Here is a 24,937-nt window from a genome sequence, read left to right on the forward strand (position 1 = left end):
AAATAAATTAAATATTGATTTTTGAGATTAAAATTTAAAATAAATTTTATTTTACATGAAAGAAGTAGTTATTTAATGGGGTTTTTTTTATTTTTGATTTATTATGTACTAACAAATTTTGCATTTGAAAAAAAATTGTTACATGATGGTGAGGAATATAAATTCCGTTTATAGTAACAATTACATTAATAATATTTTCTAATTTAGTACAATTGTAATTAGAAAGATTGGAAAGCTCTAACCCCTTGCTCCTGACTTTGAAATAGAAAGGAAAGCAAGTACCGGGTCAGTGAAATTGTTTCACTTGTATTCATAATTGTCCTTCCGAATTTTTAAAAGAAACTAAAATAAATGGTAATTAATATAAATTTAACAAATTTTCACTCCAAAAATATGATAAAATTACTTTACCAGTTTATCACTTGCTTCATTCTTTTTAAAAAACTCCAGAGCAAGGTCTAATAATTTTGTTGTGTTTGCGATTTTAATTTGGAAATGTATTTATAAATTGTTTTCTAATTAAAATTGAGATATAGTTTCTATTTTCTCCTTCATTAGTTACAGTTTAGTCTATTTTTCAGTTTTTTCTTTTACTTTAGGAACAAAAATCCCAATCAAAAGAAGTATTAAATTTTTAATCTAATTGGAATTTTGTAGCTATACATATTTTAATTCTTTCTTCTTTTTCTTTATGAATTTGATCTTCAAATGCAACTGATGCCATGTAGCCGCAATTCTGCAAACTATATTTTTATTTCTAATCATTTCTCATACATATCTCTCACTAGAAAATTTGTTTTATGTTCTGTTTAGAAATCTAAATTTTCATTTGAAATTCTATATTTGGTCAAAATGTTTTTTAACCTTTCTATGAAGAAGATTTGCCAATGCAGTGGAAAATATGCATTTCTTTTTAAACAAAAAGCCTTCATAACCCAAGAGGAGCAAGGCACCTTGTTACACCGCCTACAATGATTAAATTTTCTGAACAAGATGGATAAACTAGAAAATAAGCAGTAAAGTTCGGTCAACATTATCAAAATAAACTTGAAACAGAAACCAGATTCTACATGTAGAGTTCATAATCAAATTGAGCAATGATCTTTTAACACCTGCCTAGCAAGATCAACTGCTCCGCTACTTTTATATATTAAATGTAGATTGTATGCAGCCTCTCTACGAAGGTCACAGTAACCAGGCTTCCGACTATCAATATCATCTTGATTCTCATTAGGTAGCTTAGGTATAGGATAATCTTTCTCATGAATTGTAAGTACCTTTTCATAAAATGTAGCAGCAAGGGTAACAAGACCGACATGGTGATATGCACGAGCTATGTTATATAATGCTTCCTGCAAGAGAGGATGGGAAATAGCAGTTTCCTGTAAATTTCACAGTACTAATCGATACACATTTAAAAGTTATTTTACCAATCTAATAAATTGACAAAAGTGAAAAATTCCCAGATATCTATGTATGCAATCAGCAATACTAAAAGATTGAGGGAATTTTGCTTCATGTACACAATGTAAAATGTAAACAAAGGAGAACGAGAGATTGTTTTTATTCAAATTTCATCCCTCGTTCTCCTTTGTTTACATTTTACATTGTGTACATGAAGCATATATATATATATATATGGATATCCTAAAACCCCCCACTCAGTTAAATACAAGAAACCGTCATAGATCCCAAGGTCATTTTCTCTACTATGTTATTGCGATTAATTTGTACTAACCAGTTACCACCGTTTGTACTTCAATACTATGGACTAAGTGCATCCATGGTCTAAGTTACCCGAACTCTTCAATTTTGCCCTCATACCCATGTCCATCGGATATGACATGGGTGTGGGTATGGGATCTGAGTCCCGATCCTTCGGATAGAAACCTGACACTTTGACCTTAAGAAATCTAAATTATCAAATTCAACATGATTTAAAAGGCATCACAACAACTCAATTTTCTTAATTATGGGGAGGGATGTCTCTATAGATTACTATTTTCATGTTATCCTTTTGATTAATGTTATTGATATGACATAAACCATTGTGTATATCTTACTTTATGTGGTAGCAGAACGAATTTACAAATGAAATGTAATAATTTCGCTTATGTGAAGGTTATATCCGAATCCCCACACCCGTGTCCGATTTTGGATCCATATCCACGAATCCTATTTTTTTTTTAAAATTGAAGTCTGACACTAGGGTCCGCACCCGTATCCGACACCCGTACCCGAGTCCGGGTAATTTAGTCCATAGTGGCTAATCTTAAAGAAAGGAAATATATGCAATGCACCATTCAGTAATATAACTCATAAGCTTGAATTGTGTGACATGGAACAATCACATATACGAGCAACCAAAGACAACCTATAACACTCAAAAAAGTTCAATAGCGATAATGATTTTTGTCGAAACAAATGCAGATACTAGAGATTGTACTTGCCATATAAAGAACTAAATAATTACATGCAAATAAGCATCAGAAAGCGTACCTGACTGTTTTCAGAAAGTAACAAATTCTTAAAAAGGAATGCCAAGCCTTGCACAACACATTGATGTTTGTTCTGAAGCCTATGCCCAAGGGCTAAGTTAATCAAGGCAGAACCTGTAGAATAGAGGATAAGAAATTCTCTCTGCTTTTGCTATAATGGGTTATAAGCAATAAATGCTACATGTCAAAACATAATTAGATCCCACGCAAAATCATACCGGCGCATAGATTGATCAGGGGATTGTCGGCCATCAGTTTATAAGCTTCTAAATAATCTTTTGCAGCTGCTTGATGCTGACTGATCATAGTGAACTGATGGCCGCATATAATATATGGTGGTATGCAATCTTTGTGTTTCGCTCGCATAGAATTAAGAAATTTTCCGTGCTTCGAATAACGATTATCCAGCCTGTTATGAAAAAATAGCTGTAAGAAACTTCAGCTATAGGTGTAGGCTATACGTACCTTCCGGTATACAAATGCATATTAAAACCATATTGTCAGAATACATGATTTCCTCTATTAACCTACTAGGCAGATGGACTGCGAACATAGTAAATACTCCACAGTAAAATCAAAGTGATCAATTCTCTACTCTCACCTTATGCAGGTACGACTCATCATAACATTTTAAGAATTGACCTCTAGTACGTACAGTAGTGAAAACCAAGCCATATTACAAAATGATTGTGCCAGTTGATCCACCAGTGACCCTTGTCTCCACCTGTAAGAGGTCAAGTGTACAACATTGCTCGCCAACAATAATATGTTGCAGTGCTCAATCCCTGGGGAAATTATGAAGGTTTTAGGTTGGTTCAGCGGTTTAAAGCTCTGTAGCTAGTGGTTCATGGTTGATAGCTCAACAGACAAACTGGGTTTAGCTCATGGGTCTAGTTAGCATACCTTATTTAAGTCTTGTAAAGCCTTTGTGAGGGTGGGTGGGCCCTTATTTGTGTTATTCACACTCCCTTTGGAATTAAAAGATATGTGTGTGCTTGATATATAATGATTGCTGTCAACTATTTAAATTTCAAAATACTTGGGCATAATAATAACATTTCATATGTAGGGAAGAGGATTAACTTTATAAAAGAAAAACATAACCTTTCATCAATTAGGAACTGTTTGTCATACATTCACCTTTTACTTTATCTGGAACCTCACTCGCACTAAATTAGTTCCATGTCAAGATCTGTGTCTTAGCAACACTATAGTATAGTAGTATTATATAGGAAGGGTAGCTTAGTCAATTCAGGTCATTCAAGAGTAGGTTACAAGTGTGAAGTTCTATAATTAGGTGTTGGAGTCCTGCATTTTAGATTATGTTGAATATACACAAAATGGAATTGATTTTCAGCACTTCTCTTCCTCTCTCTATAACACACACTCTCTCTCTAGGGTTTCTCACTCTAAACTCATCTTCTCTTGCAAGTTTCTCCTAATTCTCTATCGCTCTACTGTATGTTCTGCTCATATCTCTCTTAATCTGTCTCTAATCTGTCTAATCTCTTTGTTTCCAACTTAAATCAATAGCTGTTATTTTACTTGAGACAACATAAAACACCAAATATAACAAAAAAAGTCAGGAATTCACTTAATTTCTGAACACACTAGACCTAGGGTAATAAGCTGTGTCCCTCACCTAGACCCTAAGACACAATTTGTAAACTTACTTTACCCAAATATTAGTGGTAGAGGCATACATAGGTCGGATTGAAGAAAATTTTACAACCCAGCCTGATTCGTTTTACCTAGAAAATATCAACCCTTATTGTACAACCCAACCCTACTAATTGCAAGCTGGTTCGGATCGGGTTGGGTTGATCCAACTAATGTACAACCCATAACCATCTCAACCTATTCAAGTTGGACAGTGCTAACCTAAATTAATATCATTCTATAATTTCCAGTTATATTGGCAAAAAAAAGGGTTGGGTTGATTCGCTTTGGCCCATTTGTCCGACCCATGTACAACCCTAATAAATGGTATCATCGCGGCATCAGGGCCTGTCACATGCAGTAGCTGCTCCACTGTTTCAACAGGCAATTAACTACAAAAGAGTCATTTTCAAAAAACTATAAAGTTTATTACGGTGGAGTAAAAATATAAAATCCAACCCATCATCACCCCAGACCAAGGGAATAAAAAAGAAACTTGTTAACCAGCTCTTTGATACCTCGAAATTACTTTGTAGTAACAGTTCCATGCAGCGAAGCTGTATGGATGCTGATTGACAATGTATCGTGCACATTCCCATCCTTGAGAAGGATCACCAATGTTATAGGCTATTTCTGTATGTTACCAACAATGAGAAAATGCTTTAGTGCAGGGAAATAAGTCTTCAGCTATACTTCATTACATAAATGACGTACAAAGTATATATTACATATGGATTACATAGAGGGTGGCAAGAAAAGAAGCAAACAGATAATATAGATATCAAGGAACCGAACTTACGAGCTCCAATGGCCCGAAGCTCCTCCTTCTTATCTACAGAGAGTGCGCTACATGCCAATTTCAGACTGATATCAATGATTTCAAGTGCTTCCCAGTATTTCTGAAGAGTTGCCAATGACTTGCATAACTATGAAAAACACACAAGTAAAGACTGGTGAGAACACAACAGCTACTAGCTAGTTTGAGTGTGGAAAATGAGAAGAGGAAGCATTAGACAAAATCAATGGTAGCATATAAATCAGAATGAAGCACCAAATGATAGCACATTGATAAATGTACAGAAGGGAAAACAAGAAAAGTGAAGAAAGGAAAGAAGGAACACTAACATCAATAATGAGACAATGATATTCCTCGTCTACCAAGAGATTAGGCAAAGGACGTCTCCTTGAGACTTGCTGCATCATACAACACTCTAAAATCACAAAAGTAGATACACTGAATAAACAAGCCGAAATTTTGACACTAATTCAGGAGCTCAAGCATCCAACCACAAACAAAATAAATAAAAGTTCTCACAGGAGGTTCAACATCTGATTCATCACTTTTCCATTCAACTCCTGCAGCCAATGCAGCGGCTCTTTTTTCTTCCCTTAATGCTTCTTTCTTCTGAAGCATCTTCTTTGCTCTGGCAGCTTTGGTCCTATTGTATTGCCACATAGAGGTATTAATTGACACTTTCTCCAACAAGATGTGGATGGAATGCAGAAGTAAAACCAGATCAACTTCTGGACAATGTGTAACATTATATTATATGAAGAAGTAGCAAAGAATACATATGCAGCTTTATTTCATAAACATAACACACAATAAAGCTTCTTACAGTCTATATCTATTTTTGGACGTGGGTGCAAGTATAATATGTCCCTAAATATTAAATCTCTTATCAGTTCATCAAACATGTGATGCAAGACAGATTATGAAAAGATGGAATTATTGAATAAAAATAAGAACAAGATAGAACTTGGGTGAACTAACCGCAAAACATTTACGACCCCAAGGGTATCCCACCGCCGAAGGGAGAAGACTATGGATCACAGCCCATATACGAGACCCAAATCAATATTAATATAAAAAGTCACTGTACATTAATCAAGTCTAATACTATGTGGGGATTACACTGCTTATACAGAAAATAGGAACCCTATTTAAAAAACCTAATGAACTAAGACAGTTGGGCTTATTATGAATAACCTAGTATATATAAAATAAAAGTTTAACCCCATATGTAATACATATATTGATAATATACTATTTACCTCTACATTAAATATATATACACTAACAAATACTGCAGATATGTAATCTCTTCACTTTCGTTCCTCGTCAATACAATACATGGCTAAAATTGAGAAATGGCAAATAGAGTAGCCCACACAAATATTAGGGAAACTGGCAAAGATAGAGATAAAAAACATAATACCGAGGGGCACTAGTAGTTCAAATTCAAAAAGAATAGAGAGAATATTTATAGAGAGGAATGGGGGGAGGAAGGGAAGAGAGTAGGAGAAATCAGATTCCATTTGTAACCTCTACTGCTACTGATACTCCACTCAATTTTATAACCTCCAACTCATCCTGGAATTTCAGAGTAAGACAAGAAACTAACAAAACACTGTTGGTCACCAAACCTATTGCAAGTCAAAAAAGATTTACAACTTCGCACGCCAATCTATTATCTTTATAATACTGCAACATCAAGTTTTTGGGGAAACATTTTATTTGAAATTACTATTTTACCCATGTATTTTAATAAATATCAAAAATAGTTGTTGGTAGGAATCAAACCTATGCTAACTATTTACAAATTACACACATCAACCACTTGAGCTAGAGACACTTGTAGTTAAACTTTTATAACATTAAGTATTGACTTATCAAGTTTTTGGGGAAATATTTTATTCGAAATTACTGTTTTGCCCATGTATTTTAATAAATATCAAAAATAGTTGTTGATAAAAATCGAACCTATGCCAATTATTTACAAATTAAACACATCAACCACTTGAGCTAGAGACACTTGTGGTTAAACTTTTATAACATTAAGTATTGACTTGGAACTTATTTATTTACACGAGGTGTCTTGCCTTACATTAAATTTTATATTTATTTTAATATTTATATAAAATATGTTATCTTTATAACCTGCTGCAAGTTTTTGGGGAAATATTTTATTCGAAATTACTGTTTTGCCCATGTATTTTAATAAATATTAAAAATAGTTGTTATTGATAAGAATTGAACCTATGCCAACTATTTGCAAATTAAACACATCAACCACTTGAGCTAGAGACACTTTTGGTTAAAATTTTATAACATTAAGTATTGAGTTAGAACTTACTTATTTACAAGAGGTGTCTTGCCTTATATTAAATTTTATATATTTTTAAATATTTATATAAAACATAATGATTTGAGACTTGATTGAATAACTCAGTTCAATATGCTAACTTTACACTTATAATAAACATATGACTTCAACCAATTGAGTTTAAATTTTAATAAAATCGAGTATTGAGTTACATACTTCTTTCTTTATTTTGGGTGACTAAACCTATATAATTCAATATTTATATAGAATGGGTTGAGTTCTATGGAGTCCACATTTTTGTCGGAGTCCTCGGAGTCCATCTACGTTCTGCAAATAAAATATCTTGTAAAACGTGTTATTTTGCAAAATATGTCACACAAATAGCATAACTTTAACAAAATCATGCAAATCTCATATATTTACAGTACAATATGTATGTTCTGCAATATATTCTGCAACATGAACATTTATGTTCTGCAAACTAAACATGTTTTGTAGAATAATATATTTTTGTAATGTTCTGCTTGTAAAATGTATGCAATCTACAAGATTTTTAATAGAATAGTGATGTTTGTCGAAAAATAATATGTTTTGCAATATTTTAAGCTATATTTTACTTGCAGAACATATATGGACTCCGAGGACTCCAATTAAAAGTGGACTCCATAGAACTTTACTCTATAATTTTTTTGATTTATACATTCAATAAATAACTTTTTGTTAATAATATATTATTATATTAACTTGTTGATAATATATTACCATATAATAATAATTTATTAATTATCGAAAATCGGATAATTAACTCACATCGAGATACTAACTTTATACTCGTGTAACAACTAAGGGTATAATCAATCTGAGTCGAGCCGAAAACTGTCAGGCTCGTACTCGATTAAAAATGTTCGGGTTCGAGCACGAACTCGAGTTCAACCGAACTTTAAATTTTAAACTCGAAATTCAGGTCATAAAAAGTTCAATAGGTTCAAATTTTTTAGGGAAAACATATAATTCGAAATTAATATTTTGCGCCCTTATTTGAATAAATATGGAAAAATATTATTGACTTGTAGAATTGAACCTGTGACACCTATATCCAAACATTTGACTTCAATCGATTGAGCTAGAACCTCATTTGATTATATTTTGATAACATCAAGTACCGAGTTATATATTTTTTTTCTTTATATTGGATGGCTAAACCTATATAATCTAAATATTGATATATAATAAAATTATTCTAAGACTTGAGTAATTAACTCACTACAATATACTAACTTTATAATCATGTACAACCACGTGATTTTAATTATTTTTTTATTTATAAAAAATTACAAATATTAAATAAATAACTTGTTGATATTATGTTAACATATTAACTTATTGATAATATATTACCATTTAATAATAGTTTATTAAATATTGAGATTTGGGTAATTAACTCACTTCGAAATACCAACTTTACAACAACTAAGAGTATAATCAAGCCAAGCCGAGTCGAAAACTTTCAGACTTGAACTCGATTAAAAATGTTCGGGCTCGAGCACGAGCTCGGTTTCACCTGAATCTTAAATCAAGCATGAAACCCGGGTCGTAAATAGTCCAGTCTCGAAAACTTGAATCAATTTCACTAAATATTGACAAAAACTCGAAATATGATAGGTTATGCTCGAATTCGATTCTAATAAATATATAAAATATGAATAAAATATTAAATATTTGGATAAAAATATATTTCTATTAAAAAATAATATCGGCTCGATAAGACTCGTGAAACTTATGAGTCGAGTAATTTGAAGTTCGAGTCCGACCGTGCAAAAAAAATTACTATATTGCCCTATATTTTGATAAACATGGCACCTAAATATTATTATATTTTTGGTATCTCCAGTTGAAAAAATCATTGAGACTTGATAGAAAACCATTATTTTTAATGGTAAGGGTGCACTCTAAACTTTACATTCGCGACACAATATAAATTTAAGGATGTTCGTCATTACAGTAGTCCTTCTAACATGAACCACACAATATTGTATGAAATAACACGCAAATATCGTAAAAGTACACAAAAAATAGCAATTTTTTTATTAAAGCTAACCCGTGCCTTGCATGGGTAATAAAGCTAGTTTTCTTAATAGAAGAACCAAAAATCTATATCATTCTATACTATTAATGAACGTTCACGAGTACCATTTAGATGTAAGCCATTTGTTGAAAAACTAAATTAACTGGAAAGGGCATCCTTTTCTCACCCTTGACAAAAGGATATATTAGCTTTGACCATTTATTGTCAATTCAAAACATAAGTATCACAAGGTCGCAAATTATACAAGTTCATCAATCGTACCTACATGTTATAGATTATCGGGCTCAAAAAATTAAACAGATTTAAAAGTACTATAAGTTTAAATATCATCACATCTCACATAAAAAGCTTATATCTTTTAGATGTTACACACTTTTAAAGAACTCTTTGCGCAACTTTTAAGAAAAATTATATCGATTATCGAGTATATTCGAGTTCACTGCACAGTAAAACATAATTGAAAGCAAAAAAGAGTTGTAAGAAGCTTAAACTAAATTTCTAAACTGTCCGCATTCAACAATCACATATGTTACTCAAAAATAGAGTAGAAATAAAGGTTGATCATCAATTAATAAAATTCTGTAATTTATACAAAAAAAATTAACTAGAAAAGTTAAAAATTCTAGAATAATATGACTCATATACTAGAAATGATAATTATCATGGAAAAGAATAAGTGTAATACTTACAATTCCGATGTTGATGCCATAGGTCTAAATCCTTGGAATATATTATCATTTTTGCGATTACCAAGCACTTTGACTCTTTCATATAGTTCGCTTCTTGTTAACCTTTTCTTCGCTCTATCCTAAAAAACATAGATTCTATATAAACAAAAGCAATAATAGTCAAAGCTTCAATAGTAACATAATAAAAATCAATGGGGAAATTAATCTTATTTCCATATGTAACTGTTATCAAACAAAGCTATAATTCAATTACATGCTGCATTTAGTTACATTTACTTAGTAACATGTTTAATTCATGTTAATTGACTTAAATCTATATATGATCATCTAATTTCAACAAAATATCTTTAAAAGCACTCCTGTTGCTTGCATGTGCAACTATGGTACACTTACCTTGTTAATAGATTGTTAAATCCAGAGTGAGAGCATATAAAAGTATAGTAAAATGGCTCAAAATGGTCTTACAGGTTAATTCCACATTCTTCTATAGTTTAGTGAGAGAGGTCATGCTTCAGAGCATGTTACCTCAGGCATAAAATCAGCTCTACTAGCATAATTCCATTAGTTAGCATATATCTACTAAAAACATAGAGGATAAAAGAAACAAGAGGTTGTGAGTGTGACAACCCATTCCAAGTACAGGGGAGGAGTTCAATTTAATTTTACAGATGTGGTAATGTATTAGGCACGCTAATTTACCTGTTCCCTTATTTCTGAGTTTTAAACTTTATGAAGATATGTGATCTTGGGTAGTTATCAAGACCGTGCAAGAGAAATATTAAAATGCAAAATTGACTTGCGGCCTGCAGCTACAATAAACAATATTTCTGGTGCGGGATGCCTTCCTATGTTGTAAAACTTAGTGAGTACATAACAAATTAGTAGATCAAGTTACATTTCAAAACCAGGATTCCAAATGACCCGGGGCTCAAACATGTAGTTGAAACCAGGATTCCTACCACTTTTGAAGTTGAACAGGGCCTAATAAACTTATACTATTTTCCAAAATGAAAGGCATATATCTTAAGGAATAAAAATATCTTAAGGAATAAAAGTTTTAAGTTGATGAATGCTGATGATCCTACTTTCTTTTTACCATGATTCTTTATCAATTTTTTCTCATCAAGTGTATGGCTAAAGAAGTCCCTCGTTTCTTTTTGCACATAATAGAAGATTCAGATTTCAGATGCAGAATGAGGGTCGACTGAAGTGACACTTGGTCAACTAACCTGCTAGGATGTTTATCCTCGTCAATACTTTCTAAAATTAGTAAGATTAATCCGTGCACAAAACAAAATGCTTATTTCACTCCGCCATCTCAAAAAACAGCTGTAACTTACCTAAAAATGTTCAAATAATGTTTAACATAAGTAAGCTTGCATATATTACCTTTTGTTGAATTGCCTCAAGAAACGACTTTCGAACAGAGGGATATATTGTATCGACAAAGGAGTCCCAGGATTTTCTATCTTTGTAGATCTGGGAAAGCTTTAGCTTTATCGTAAAATTTTCCCACCATGGCTCATGTTTGTCTAAGTTTTGTTCAAATGTACAATCTGGAAGTGTACAAGCAAATAAGTCCATAAGATTTAGCCAAAAATAAGCAACATGAATACAATAAGCGTGCCAAGTGCCAACAAAACTAGAACTAAGCATACCATGATTAGGAGGACAAAGTACGCTAATGGCTTCATTGTCTTTGCTTTCCTCTAGAAGAAGTGATGCAAGATTTAACCGTGCATCAACACTGTCATTGAGTTTAGGCAGAGCTGAAAGTCAAAAAATTATATTTACTTTATATCATAATGATATATTTGAGCACAGAAAAAGTTGTAGACTGTCCACATGCAGTTCTAAATCAAGAATTATATGTTAGAATCTTAAATAAAGACACAATAATCTAAATAGAAAGCTAATAATCCAGAAATATCACAGGCTTGATTGTGTAGCTTCATTATCCCTTCAAAAATTAATCTTCTTTTCCTACATTAGAGATGATTCCATCAATAGGTTGTATCCCTAACTGTTATTTCAATCTATCGGCCCAATATACCTTTGACAAGACATGAACCCTCACCCTACTCGGAGCAAGGGGGTACAACTAGGTTAGAATCCCTTTGGTATTGCTTATCACTGCTGTTTGGTTTATGCTTGATTTTATACTGTTACTGGTGGTTGTGGATTATGTTTGGTGTTTTTGTATGTTTTTGATAGTATAGAACAGTAAACAAGTGAAGAAACAGGAATTACAAGTAGATATGCAGGTAAAACAGTAGATATTGAGAGCTTTTAGAGAGAGAGAGAAATCAGTTATAGAGAGTGCAGAAGAATTTTGAGAGAGAAAGAAGTGATGGAAAAGTATTTCCATTTTCTGATAATAGTTTGAACATCCGAGATTACAAGTTGTAACTAGTATATATAGTATCTATAGTAATCGACTAGAATACCCTTTCTAACATTCCATTACTTATTACTAAACATGTGCATAAACCCTCGTTCTTGACACAAGGTGATGCACCTTTCTATCTATCTCATGTTGTCATCTTCTCAATTTTACATGGCACAATCTAGTATCTTTATTAGCGATTGCCGATGGATAACAGTGTTTAAAAAGGGGATGCTTGTCAATGGTAACAATTTGATGTGTTCATCCATTATATTGGATAGAAAGAATCATCTTGCATGGTCTCAAACTTACAGATCATTTATGTTCTACCAAACTTTGCAAAACATATTGTTCTGCAGAACATCAACTGCTTGTTGAACATTGAAAATGATATTCTCCATTTAAGTTAGTGTATAAATATGCACACAATTACCACCAACAGACAATAAATTAATACCTTTATAGTAGTACTCAATTGATCGTAGTCGATCACCTAGAAAAAAGTTACATTGTGCCATCTTCGAATATAGAACACCCTACAAAAAAAATAAAAAAAATAAATTGAAATGACTTTTCCAAAGTAAACCATAATGCAACAAGTACACAGCAACAAAAACTGCTTATGAAATTTTGGGGTGGGGTGGGATGGGGGGCTACAATAAGTAAGAGAAAAATTGAACTGATTTTCCCAAAGTAAACCATAATGCAAAAAGTACACAATAACAAAAAAAATGCTTATGACTTGTAAGTAGTTTTAATTTGAGGGAAGGGGGTTTAATTTCTAGTGGATGCTTTGATCACTTAAAAATATTAATTGAGAGTCAACACGATGAACTAACCACCTAACATTACAAGGTTTCTAAGTGTAGCATAAAATTATTACAGGGCCGTGTTTGTAAATACAAATTTGAGCAAAAAAACAAGGATGCTTGTAATTTGTAAACATCAATTAATGTGACTATGGACAATACCAACATTAAGTTACAAATACATACATCTAAACAAAAGTTTAAAATAATAAACAATTACTTTACTTTAATCAGGTCTCACATCAGTTACCAAAGGTCACAACAATAATTTATATTAATTATGTACAAATATTATGTTAAAATAGCTTCAGGGTCATGTCCTAGACATGTTGACAGCATAGAACTTAATAATATCCTGAATGTGTCTATGCAAGCGCTTCTGTACCATGCTATACAATTTAACTATGATTCTAACCAATACATGTGACTGAATACTACAGCAAAATCCTTGTTTTCATATGATCCCTGATCGATTCCGAGATATTATAGACAAGATTGAATCATTTGGCATGTAAATCGTGCAGAATATTCAAGTAATTGAGACTATAATAATGTTTTATATTACCCAAAAACATAGGAATAAGTATGATTATTCTTACACTGACATTGTCATCATTTGATTCTAACATCTTGTAGTACTTCAATGCAAGTTCATGGTGTTTAAGGCTTGCCAATGAATCAGCAACTTCAGTAACTATGTGTGGATGATCACATGCATCGCCCATTTGCAAGACACTGAAAATAGCCTAGACACACTTGTTAAGTATTAGTAAAGAGGTAAAATCACTTACTTCAAAAGATTGAAGTAACAGCAAAAACACAAGACTCAAAAGCCAAGTCCATTGGACAAACTACAAAACCTTACTCTGAATAAATTTATATATATATATAAGATGCAACAAACCTCTGCTTTCTCAAGATTCCCTAAATGGGCATGACACACTCCTGCTTTGATAGTCAAAGATAATGGAAATTCTTTTCCAGCACGATACACCTGTTGTGCATGCTCAATATGACTCAGAGCCTTCAGATATGCTTTGCCTTCTATGTGTATTGATACTAAAAGATGAACAACGCTGATTTCAGCTTCAGTTTGATTACGTCTAACATACTCCTCTAAGATACTCGCAGCACGTTCACGCTGACCACATTTTTCATAGAACTGAAAGAGAGTGGTAGCTGTTAGCTTTGAGCAAGAATATAGCATACACAGATAAAACAATAATCCAATGACACCAAAAAAATATCTTCTTAACAATTAATGTAATCTACTCAGCAACCAAAAACTGGAAGAAAGATGCCAAGAAGGAAGTAAGATGCAGCGACTGCGACCAAACACAAACATAATAATGGCGAATATGCAGTGTCTTGTAACCAATAACCACTAATTATCATATATAAGTCTTAGGATATATAAACCTCTAAAGAAATATGTTAATAGAGTAGTCTATTAGTAAGACGCAGTAAGGTTCTCTTAAATTCCCTTTAAAATTAGAACCATAACAAAATACTAATGTGAAGAGAAACTGACAAGGCTTAATTAAGATTAAAAGAAAAGAGACCAAGTTGACCTTTGTGGCCTTTTTAAGTGCTTCAACAAGTTCAGGGCGGAGCTCCGCTTCAACAAGTTCAGGGGGGAACCGCGAAATTTGTTCATATGATTCAGCAGCTTTTTGATAATCTCCCAGATCAACATAAAGTGAAGCACGGTCGAACTTAAGGCTGATATCTTGTGGATCTGCTGTTATAGCTTTAGAAAGGCAGTACATCGCCTGTTCATTATTACCTTCCTCTCTGCATATATTCCATTGTATTAGCTAAAGATAGGATTGAAAAAATTGACATAACACAACAAATTACTTTTGACAGAGATGTTATCTTGAGTTCTTGACTGACTGTAATAACATCAAACTGACAATCTCACTTGCTTCTTGCAAAATTAACCCAAAAATCTTGTAGACACTCTGTGAAAGCATTATGATCGTCATACTAACACCAATAAATCGTGAACAGTTGAAAAGTGTTAACAGAACAGAAAACACAATCGTGCAATTCTGCATTATCTCGAGCTTTGAAGATTCACAAAACAATAGATACTTCATTCTCACCAATCTCAATCACAGGGACATGGACAAAGTTTCCAAATTAAACTTCTTACTTTGTATTACTCTCCCCAAGAAAACGAATTACTGATCCCACATTTCCCTGTACTTTCAATTGTGTTTTAACCACTAAATAGTCAAAAAGATAAAATTAAGAAAAAATTTGATTAGAACCAAATATTTGATTATGGATAACAAGTCAAAAGCTTTGGATGAACTTACACAGACAATAAAACAAGGAGTTTCCAAAGAGAACCATCCTTTGGTGACGAATGGGCAGCAAGCATGTAACAACCCATTTGCTTCTTTTTATCATTAAGTTGCTCGTAGACAAGGCCAAGCTTATAATAAGGGTCAGGCAGATAAGGATCAAGCCGAATAACTTCTTTTAAAAGACATCTGGCCTACATATCAGAAGTAAATAATTATCTAATTAAGATAACAGGAAAATGGTATACAGGTCAGCAAGAAATTATCATCCAAAAGTAAGCAGTTCCAATGTCCTATATGGTAACGGACATAATTCTATATCTTCGCATAAATGAACCAGTTAACAGTACAAAAATATACAAGTGGTATGCCTGAACTATATATCATACAATAAGATTCAATCGTATAGACACATTTAATCTCTCTCAATTACTGGACATTTCAAAGCTAGACCCAATCAAAAGTAAAGTATCAAAACAGTCATTGTCGAAAAGAACACATGGCTTCCACAACGGACATGATTTTCACCTAGAAAACAGCTAAAAAAACATAAAGATGATTTAATGACCCTGAAAACATCACAGGGTATAAACTATAACTCTACCCAATAGCAGAAACAAAAGACCAACAAACACAAAGTAGAAATTGCACGGACAAAATAAATAGTGTGATTTGGGAAATATATATTTGGACGCATTAAACGAGAAAAATATTGTCCTCACATTCAAATATTTTCGTTACACAACCAAATACAAACAAGGTTTACTGGTGTAGATTAAAAGAAAAATGCATACAATAGGCAATCAAGTGCCTTTCTAACATTAAGGGTGCAGATTAGAAAAACTGAGGCAAGAAAAGAAAGAAAAACTAACTAAGAGTTCTATTTGATATGAATTATGATACAATGACAAGTAGAATACTTGCAGTCCTGGAAGTAAGCAGAATGAAGGATCAATTATATTGAGTTAAATAACTAATTAATCCCTGAGAATATGCCTGTACACACACCTATATTCGAATCAAAATCTAAGGTCTACTTTCAATTGATATACGAATCAAATAATTGAGAATTTAGCTAACATACTTCTTCATAACGTTCATTTGAATAATGAAGTGTAGCTTCACCAAGCTTTCGTGCAACTTCTGGATTAACTCTCTTCTTTGATCCCCTTCTCCTACCTTTTTTCTTGTTCTGCAGGATAGTTATCAAAAAGATAGAAATGATTTGTTCATTAACAGAGATAGAAACTGTTAACAGGCTACTGTATTGCATGCATTAAAAGATAAATCATATAAGCATAAACTGAAAGATTATCAAAGTATATATTGATGCTCAAATGCACAGAGCAAAACGAATAACGAGCAGCTAAAAAAAGGTAGAACTTTCATGCCTCTGCCAGCTATTATAACAAGTAATGTTCAGACAACTACAAAGCTGCTAGTAGTAATAACATGCCACGTTTAAATAAATAGGAGGAAATCGTATTAGTAAATATACACTAACATGCTGCATACTGATACCAATGTAGAAGACTAATAAAAGATATTGCATAAGCAAAATCTTCAGCGGAACTCCTATAAGCTATCTACACAAACTAAACAATGAAATTTTTCCCTAAAACAGTTCTTTAAACAACAAAGAAAGGCTACAATCCCTGTACCGAGAAGTCCAAAGAATATAAACGTAAATACTACTAAATGAACAGAAGATTGCTCTTAAGGAAACACAATACTTGCCACTCTTTCCCAGTTATTGGGCTTGGAGGCATCAATTAAATAAAAACATAGCAAAGTGAGCTTCATTGAATTAACTATAATCAACATGGCTGTTAAGCGACATACCTTCCTTCTCCGTTTTCTTCCCGAATTATAAGCCATTGCTTCCATTATTTCTTCGAAAGTTTCTACGTGATCGTCATCGTTTCTAAGCTTTTTTGCTGGATTGCTGCCACAACATTTTGATGCATCATTTAAACCCATTTTTGCAAAAATCATTTTAACAGTCCTATCTATTTTCATCCAGTCAACTCCATTCAATACTATTGAAGTGAACACATTACAATTATAACTGAACTTACAGATGTGTATCTTTAAGGCACTTGATAGATAAGAGTTGCTTAACTATGTCCGCAATAAGCACACAGACAAAATATTCAGAAATAAAGGGCTATGAAACAGTACAAGACACGGGACAGGTTATATTATAAGAAAACAGGTTTCCGCATGAAATGACTTAAATATGAACTAGAGCTCAATTAAACCTATCTAAACGGGGACTGGTCAACTAGGGCGGGACCGTATAATAATCTTTTTAAATTGAACCACATTGCACAAGATGCAGTTCTCTTGTATTAATTTCTTAGAATGAATAAATATTTGTTAGTTTGTAAAATATTAATAGGTTCTTCAAGTAGCGCAACAAATTATTTACATATATCAAGGAACAATCATCTACAATATTATACTGTGATCTATTTTGTATAACGTCCAATTAACGAGCATTAAATATTCATCTGATTAAGTGGGATCCCACGCCTTCACTGATATAAGTCAATAAAACATCTTTATTAATTTCATACATTTACCTGCTCCTAATTAACAAGCTAACGCAACTTTTTCGACCAGACCACCAGTCATATCACATTTATCCTAAGATGAAACTCATATTGCTTCTCTATTATTCTAATAGTGATATTTTAGAAACTCTGAATTAATAAACCTTTACCAAATTTTTTAAACTCAAATAAACATTCCGAAAAAGGTGCCTCTGTACTATCCTAATAGTATTTTTTTAGGAATTTTGGATTGACAAATTGCATTGCATTTTATGTCATTCAAACTAACAGTGTCTCTGTATTACCCTAGTAGTGATATTTTACGCATTCTGAATTAATAGATCGTATTACATTTTTTTTTAACTCGACTTAACAGTCCAAAGAACTTCACAACAATAGACGTGTTCACACACTAAAAATGTTACAATTCATCATTCTATTAAGTATTAAGTCATATCCTCGCTAAAAATGTTACAATTCAACGTTCTATCAAGTACAAGTCATATCCTCCCAACTAATTTCTCGAGATTTTAAAATAACCGGTAACTTAACACTTCCGCACTCGTAACATTCTATTGAGCCATAACATATCCTCCTAACTAACTTCTCGAGATTTTAGAAGAACCGGTAACTTAACACTTCTGCACTTGTAACATTCTATTAAGCCATAACATATCCTCCTAACCTTCTCGAGATTTTAAAAGAACCTGTAACTTAAAACTTTTGCACTCGTAACTCCAACATTCTATTAAGTCACAACATATCCTACTACCTAACTATTCTATTAAGTCACATTATATCCTACTACCTAACTTGTAGAGACTTTAGAAAAACCGGTAACTTAACACTTCCACACTCTTAACATTCTATTAAGCCATAACATATCCTCCTAACTACTCGAGATTTTAAAAGAACCACTAACTTAACACTTCCGCACTCGTAACTTTTAACATTCTATTAAGTCACAACATATTCTACTACCATCCTACTACCTAACTTCTCGAGATTTTAAAAGAACAGCTAACTTAACACTTCCGCACTCGTAATTTTTAAAATTCTATTAAGTCGCAACATATTCTATGAAAAAATGACAAAAATAGCCGATTTTTGAAAAAATTTAACAAAAATAGCCGTTCTGAAAAAATTGGCCAATTTTGGCCGATTGAATACTCCACTGTCAGTAGGGTATCCCAATTTGTATAGGATACTCCCCTGGTAGTTGGGTATTTCATATATGGGATACTCCACTGCCAGTTGGGTATCTTGTATAGAGTGGATACTCCACTGACAGTTGGGTATCCCATCGGCTAAAGTTGACCAACTTTTCAGAAACTGGTTATTTTTGTCAATTTTGTGTAAAAATAGGCTAAATTTGTCCTTCACCCCTTAATGGATATTAAGTCACATTATATCCTACTACCTAACTTCTCGAGATTTTAGAAGAACCGGTAACTTAACATATCCGCACTCGAAAAAACATAATAACCGAGCAAGAGGTAAAAGGAGAGGGAATATTATTATACCTAGGAGCGGAGAGAGACTTTCGCTTTTTCGCAGCGAGAGCTTCGTACTCATTCTCAATCCTTTGAAACTGATGATACTTTTCAACAGCGTCGTTTTCGATAAAATCTAACGGATCAATCTCTCCGTCGAATCGCATCTTGTAATTGGAGTCCTCCTCTTCTTCTTCTTCCTCTTCTTCTTCGTCGCCGTCGTCATCGGCGTATTCGTCTTCGCCGTCTAGTTGAAGTGGACGAAACGACGTCGTTTGGTTACTTGTAGTGTCGTTTAGAGAACTGTCGTTTGCTGTTTGTTCATTCTCTGACATGGTGTGTTTCTCAGTAGCTCAATTTCTGCTCTGGAGAAGAGAAAAAAAGAAAGGTGAAAAATATGAGCTACTAATTGGGCTAAGCAAAACGGCCCGTGAACGGCCCATGAGAACTGTTTTTGCCAAAAGATTGGGCTAACCAAAAAGGATTGAGGATACCAGCCCATCAGTAGTACGGTATGTTTTTATCGAATAGGAGTCGCGATGAATTACTCGGGCTGAAGTTATACAATGAAGTCGCATACAAGACAGAACCCTCTTTATATAGACCGTACGAAACCCTTGATTTTATTATAAAATTTGATCAAATTCGTTGTTAATATAGAATAATAATTATATTTAAATATAATAAAACATTTAACAATTGAAATTTAAAAAAAAATAATAATTTAATTATATTGTAAAATAATTTTAGATAAGTGTGATTAGAATGTAATTCTACTACAGAACCACTTTAAACTATTTCATCAAATTTTAATAATATCTTAAATAAAAAAATTGTGCAACTTCGTTTTTAATTTGGTAATTAAAATTTGTAACTGTATAAGATGAAAAATGAAATAAATTATGTATTTTATATTTTTTAAATAATGGTTAGTGTCAAACTCTCCTTTAACATCTTACATCATCAAATTTTATGTGTCAAACTCTCTATCAATTTGATAATATCATGTTCCACTAACAATCTTCTCCTTTAAGAACAAAACCGCGACTACTGATGGACACTGGATTTGTGTCTCGGAAAAGTTACATATATTTAAAGAAAGAAGAAAAGAAACATATTAGCGGCGAATTAGGGATAATTTTTTGAGCGGGATCTCTATGGGAAAGATTGGGTTTTAGGACATCAGAAGGATTGCAATATGACAAATAGAAAGTACTTACCACAATTAGGCTCATAATTTTTTACCGAATAGCCAAGTCCCATGTGAAAAAAATCAAAGGATTGTTTCGCTTACTTTTACTTACTTTTATATATCATTTTTTTTTATTTAGGACACACATATTTGTATATTTATGCACACAAAAGCTGGGGTTTTTTGAAAAAACAGTCTCTTCATTTTTTCATTTTTTGGAATGAGATAAGGCTGCGCAAGTATTATATTATTGGGTATGATGATGAAGAAGAAAATAAGTTGTCTAAAGTGATTTCAAATTTATCAAAATGATTTTACTGTATGATTTTACGGTAGATTCAAATTTAAATAAAAAAATTATTTAAATTTAAAGTGTAAATTTGTGTTAATTTTATAGAGGATTAATATTCTGCGTTAATATAATTTTTGTGTTTCATTAATCATAATTATGAAAAATTTTAACAGAATTAGTAATTCTTTCCCGAACACTGGATAGAAGAACTTTTATTTTTTCACATTATCAAAATTTTCGAAAGTTATGAAATTTTGTAATATAAAATTAAACGTATCTACTTTCCTCCAATAAAATAGAAATACAAGCAATCAACTAATGTACTAATGTAGTTGATTAAAACATGTGATATCAAATAAAATTATAAATATTTTATTATAAATATGCTTTCAAAAAAATGGTTTTTTCAAAAATATTCAAATTACAGAAAATATTTTCAAAAATATGGTGCAACATGAAATACAACATTTGCAATCTCATATACAACTTCCATCAGTACCGTGCAACTTTTATAGTATTTTGAAAATAAGTTTAAAAACATGGCTATTTTTTATAAATTCCCCAAAAAAAATATAAATATTGTTTCAAGAATAAAAACCATATGTAAGTCATAAGAAAAATTTTAATTCCAAAATAAATTAATAAAATATTTAGAAAAACTAGAGCAAACTCCTATTTCCAAATCAATACAGCCAGCAGTAGGAGATTAGATTAACTGACAATATTCTTAATAAATAGGTATAGTTTGAGTCTTTGAGAGCCACTTATAACATGCTTATGTAAAGCAGCTCCCATATATATTTACTCACAATTGTGTATGAAGAAAATAATCAATACAAATTCATTAAAAAATATATAATCGAACACAAAATTACTTTCCATAATTCCAGAAATCTCCACGCAGTGACAACTGATGAATTTGATGCATGGAGGAGTTACTTGCATTGGAAATATCTTGATCATGCTGAGAAGTCACAATTCTATCAATCATTCCCCATTCATTCAATCCTTGATGATCATGCTCATCTCTTCCATCTCCAACCATATTTTGAGACGACGGTTCACACGTGCCAATTTCAAGTCCAGTGTCACAGTTTTGGTACCTGAGATTGTCACTTCCACTCTCACATTGGTCTCTAGGATTTGTCATGAGTTGTTTGATCATTAAGGGTGACTCGGGTGGGATCGAGGGGAAGTCGTAGCCAATTGCTTTGTGATGAGTAGTAGGAATGAAGTTTTGTGGTTCCAGATTATGTTGGTGATGGTATTGAGGCAATGTGACTGCAGGGTTAATGTGAGAGTAGTTGTTGAGGCCGAGATCAAAGTTTTGTTGGTTTTGCTGGTGGAGGAGATATTGGTGATGATTTTCGCGGTGTGATAGCATGTTAGTGGATGAGTTGATGTTGATGAGCTGATCTGAAACTGAGCTTGCTGCTCCTCCTCCCTCGTTTACGATTTTGAACAAGTTTTTCTTCTTGAACACTCTGCAGATCACCCATCCATCTTCCTGCAGATCAGGCCCATCCATTTAGTTAAAAATCAATTGAAATTTTTTAATAAGCCCCGGATAGCATTAAAATATTGACAATATTTCAATTTAGTCAGAACTGTTTTGAAATCCTGGTTCCGCCACTTTAGAGGAAATTTCTCTCGTTCAAATCCTCAAATTTGATGTACTCAAATTATAGACACTTTTTTGTTTTTTGTCGGTGTTATTGTGATTGTGTGCTGTGTGCCTTGCTCAGATTTATTACGAACATATGATCCACTAATTAATTAGTAGCTGTCATGGAACCAGTTACTCTAAAACCTCAAGGCATTAGAGAATGACCATTTTCAGGATCTTATATATTCTGCTAAGACCAAAACAGTTGGCTATATTATAGAGAACAAAAGAATTGATACTAAAACAGTGTGATTCTTACCCCATTGGAGATGAGACTTCCATCAGGATCATTTTCACCGTCTTCAAGCCTATACTCATGCATGATCCAGTCAGTCTTCTGGCCATGAGGAGCTCTGCCGCGATAAAACACAAGGGTTTTCCTCATCCCAATCTTCTGGAAGCTGTTCCTGATGCATTTATCTCTTCCTGTTGCCTTCCAAAACCCTGCATTTGTAGCTCTGTTTGTTCTTGATCCTGTTGGATACTTCCTGTCCTTGTGGCTGAAAAAGTACCACTCGTTCTGTGGTGTCGATCCAATCTTGCATTTCTCTGCAGTTTAAGTTGTTCACTTATGTATTAAAATGTATTTAGCTGGTGGGAGATTTACTATGTTGGTGCTAACGAGCTATAAGGACGGTACAAATTACATGGGAGAGGTAGATGAATCGAATCAAAAATGTAATCTATCATTCACATCAACACAGTACCTTAGTTTTTGCCACACATGAAGAACCTCATCAGTAGCTAGCTATGGCGAAAATATATAAGATCGAGTCTCTGAATTTTTATTGTTGCTTATAGAACTTAATTAGGTGTATCCTATCCCTAATCACATGTTCATGGGTTGCAGACATCTATAAAGGAAGTATATGAGTACTTAAATTTATTTCATTCACGAATCATGATTTCAAAAAGCACAAGAATTTTAAATTTTAGAAAAAAACAACAGAAAAACTTTAATTTGCCAATGAATTATATAACTAGAAACTGCATAAGATATATACATAGCTAGCCAGTTAGCCCCAGAGAAAGGTATTATATACAAGCCATGCATATGAACATAAGAATTCATTGGGACGGAGTGAGTAATAATTTAGAGGGGTTCGATGTTCAAAGTGTACTCTAATAAAAAGAAAAGAAAATGGGATTTTCTATAGTGTGACCAAGGGTACACAATAGTCACTAACTTCCATAGAAATGGATTCTTCTTATTGATGGTTGAATAATAAATGTTAATAAACTCTCTGCATTCACATCAATTCCACCAATAAAAAGAGCCAATTTTTATTGGAGTTAGTGACTAATGTGTGCCATTGGAAAGACCGAAAGAAAATAATTGGAAGGGGCGTGTAATTAGTCTTTATACCTTGCAAGTCCCAAGGCTCAATCTTATTCAAATCCACCTCTCTTATAACCTCCATCTCAAACTTCTCGAATGAAATCTTCTTCTTCAAGTAGTAATGAAGAAGCTCATCGTCTGTCGGATGAAACCTAAACCCCGGTGGAACCCCGCCGTTCGACGAAGCCATCTGCAGCCTCTTTTGCTCTCTCTAAACTTCTCTACTGTTGTATTGGAGGTATATTAGCTCTAGTACTCTTCAAAATGGGGAGCACTTAAATATGAGTATCTCATTGGAAGTTGCATGCATGTAGTTATTTATTATGCACATATCAAATTGTCAACTGCGTGTGTAACTGGGTTGACGGCCGGTGACTACGCCGGCGGGGAAGCTTAAAAGCAAAAGCTAACGTAGAATGGAATGAATATTATTAGCATAATATATAAGATAGGCAAACCCTAGTTGTAGTATGAAATGCTATTTCTAAACGCATCTACGGAGCGTGCAGGGAATGGAACCATCTGTTCTCTCTTCTCATTGTTTTTAAAAAATAGGAATTCTTCACTTAGTTTTGCAAAAATATGTTTTCAAAACGAAATTAGAAAAATACAATTATTTAAAACTTTTGGGAAAAAAATACGATTTTGGAAACGTAAAATTTTTTGGATATCTGGTTGTTTTTTATTACATACCATATTTTTTGGGAATATTTTCAAAATATAGTAAAATAACAAATAAAGTTAAATAAGGTAATAATTTTTGGTAGTTTCTCTTCTCTTTAATATATTAAAAATATAATAAACTGAAAATGTATTATAATACATAAATATAAAAATGTATTTTAAGATAATAA

At 32.7% G+C, this 24,937-nt stretch overlaps 2 protein-coding genes across 4 annotated transcripts; both read right to left on the reverse strand.

Moving 5' to 3' along the window:
- Positions 1–888: 888 nt before the first annotated feature.
- On the reverse strand, positions 889–19,989 carry LOC141671450 (uncharacterized). Of its 3 annotated transcripts, none has more exons than XM_074477704.1 (18): positions 19,625–19,987; positions 17,389–17,491; positions 16,631–16,738; positions 15,559–15,740; positions 14,806–15,028; positions 14,139–14,396; positions 13,840–13,980; positions 12,883–12,961; positions 11,698–11,808; positions 11,429–11,595; positions 10,040–10,158; positions 5,473–5,596; positions 5,283–5,351; positions 4,957–5,083; positions 4,676–4,790; positions 2,717–2,907; positions 2,500–2,612; positions 889–1,352 (listed from the first exon to the last, which is right to left on the reverse strand). In XM_074477704.1, the coding sequence occupies exons 1-18, from the start codon at positions 19,927–19,929 to the stop codon at positions 1,086–1,088; spliced, it is 2,802 nt and encodes a 933-aa protein (XP_074333805.1). In that variant the 5' UTR covers positions 19,930–19,987; the 3' UTR covers positions 889–1,085. The 3 variants fall into 3 exon arrangements, with proteins under 3 accessions (XP_074333805.1, XP_074333804.1, XP_074333806.1); XM_074477703.1 differs by having other exon boundaries at positions 13,834–13,980; positions 19,625–19,986; XM_074477705.1 differs by lacking the exons at positions 889–1,352; positions 2,500–2,612; positions 2,717–2,907 and adding an exon at positions 3,127–4,549 and having other exon boundaries at positions 13,834–13,980; positions 19,625–19,989.
- A 1,960-nt stretch (positions 19,990–21,949) lies between these two features.
- LOC141671451 (protein BEARSKIN1-like) lies at positions 21,950–24,273 on the reverse strand. Its single transcript, XM_074477706.1, has 3 exons — positions 24,111–24,273; positions 23,004–23,293; positions 21,950–22,585 (listed from the first exon to the last, which is right to left on the reverse strand). Exons 1-3 carry the CDS (start codon positions 24,271–24,273, stop codon positions 21,950–21,952), a joined length of 1,089 nt encoding a protein of 362 aa, XP_074333807.1.
- Positions 24,274–24,937: the final 664 nt, after the last annotated feature.

This window comes from Apium graveolens, chromosome 7, assembly GCF_009905375.1.
Source record: "Apium graveolens cultivar Ventura chromosome 7, ASM990537v1, whole genome shotgun sequence".
Taxonomy (NCBI): Eukaryota; Viridiplantae; Streptophyta; class Magnoliopsida; order Apiales; family Apiaceae; genus Apium; species Apium graveolens.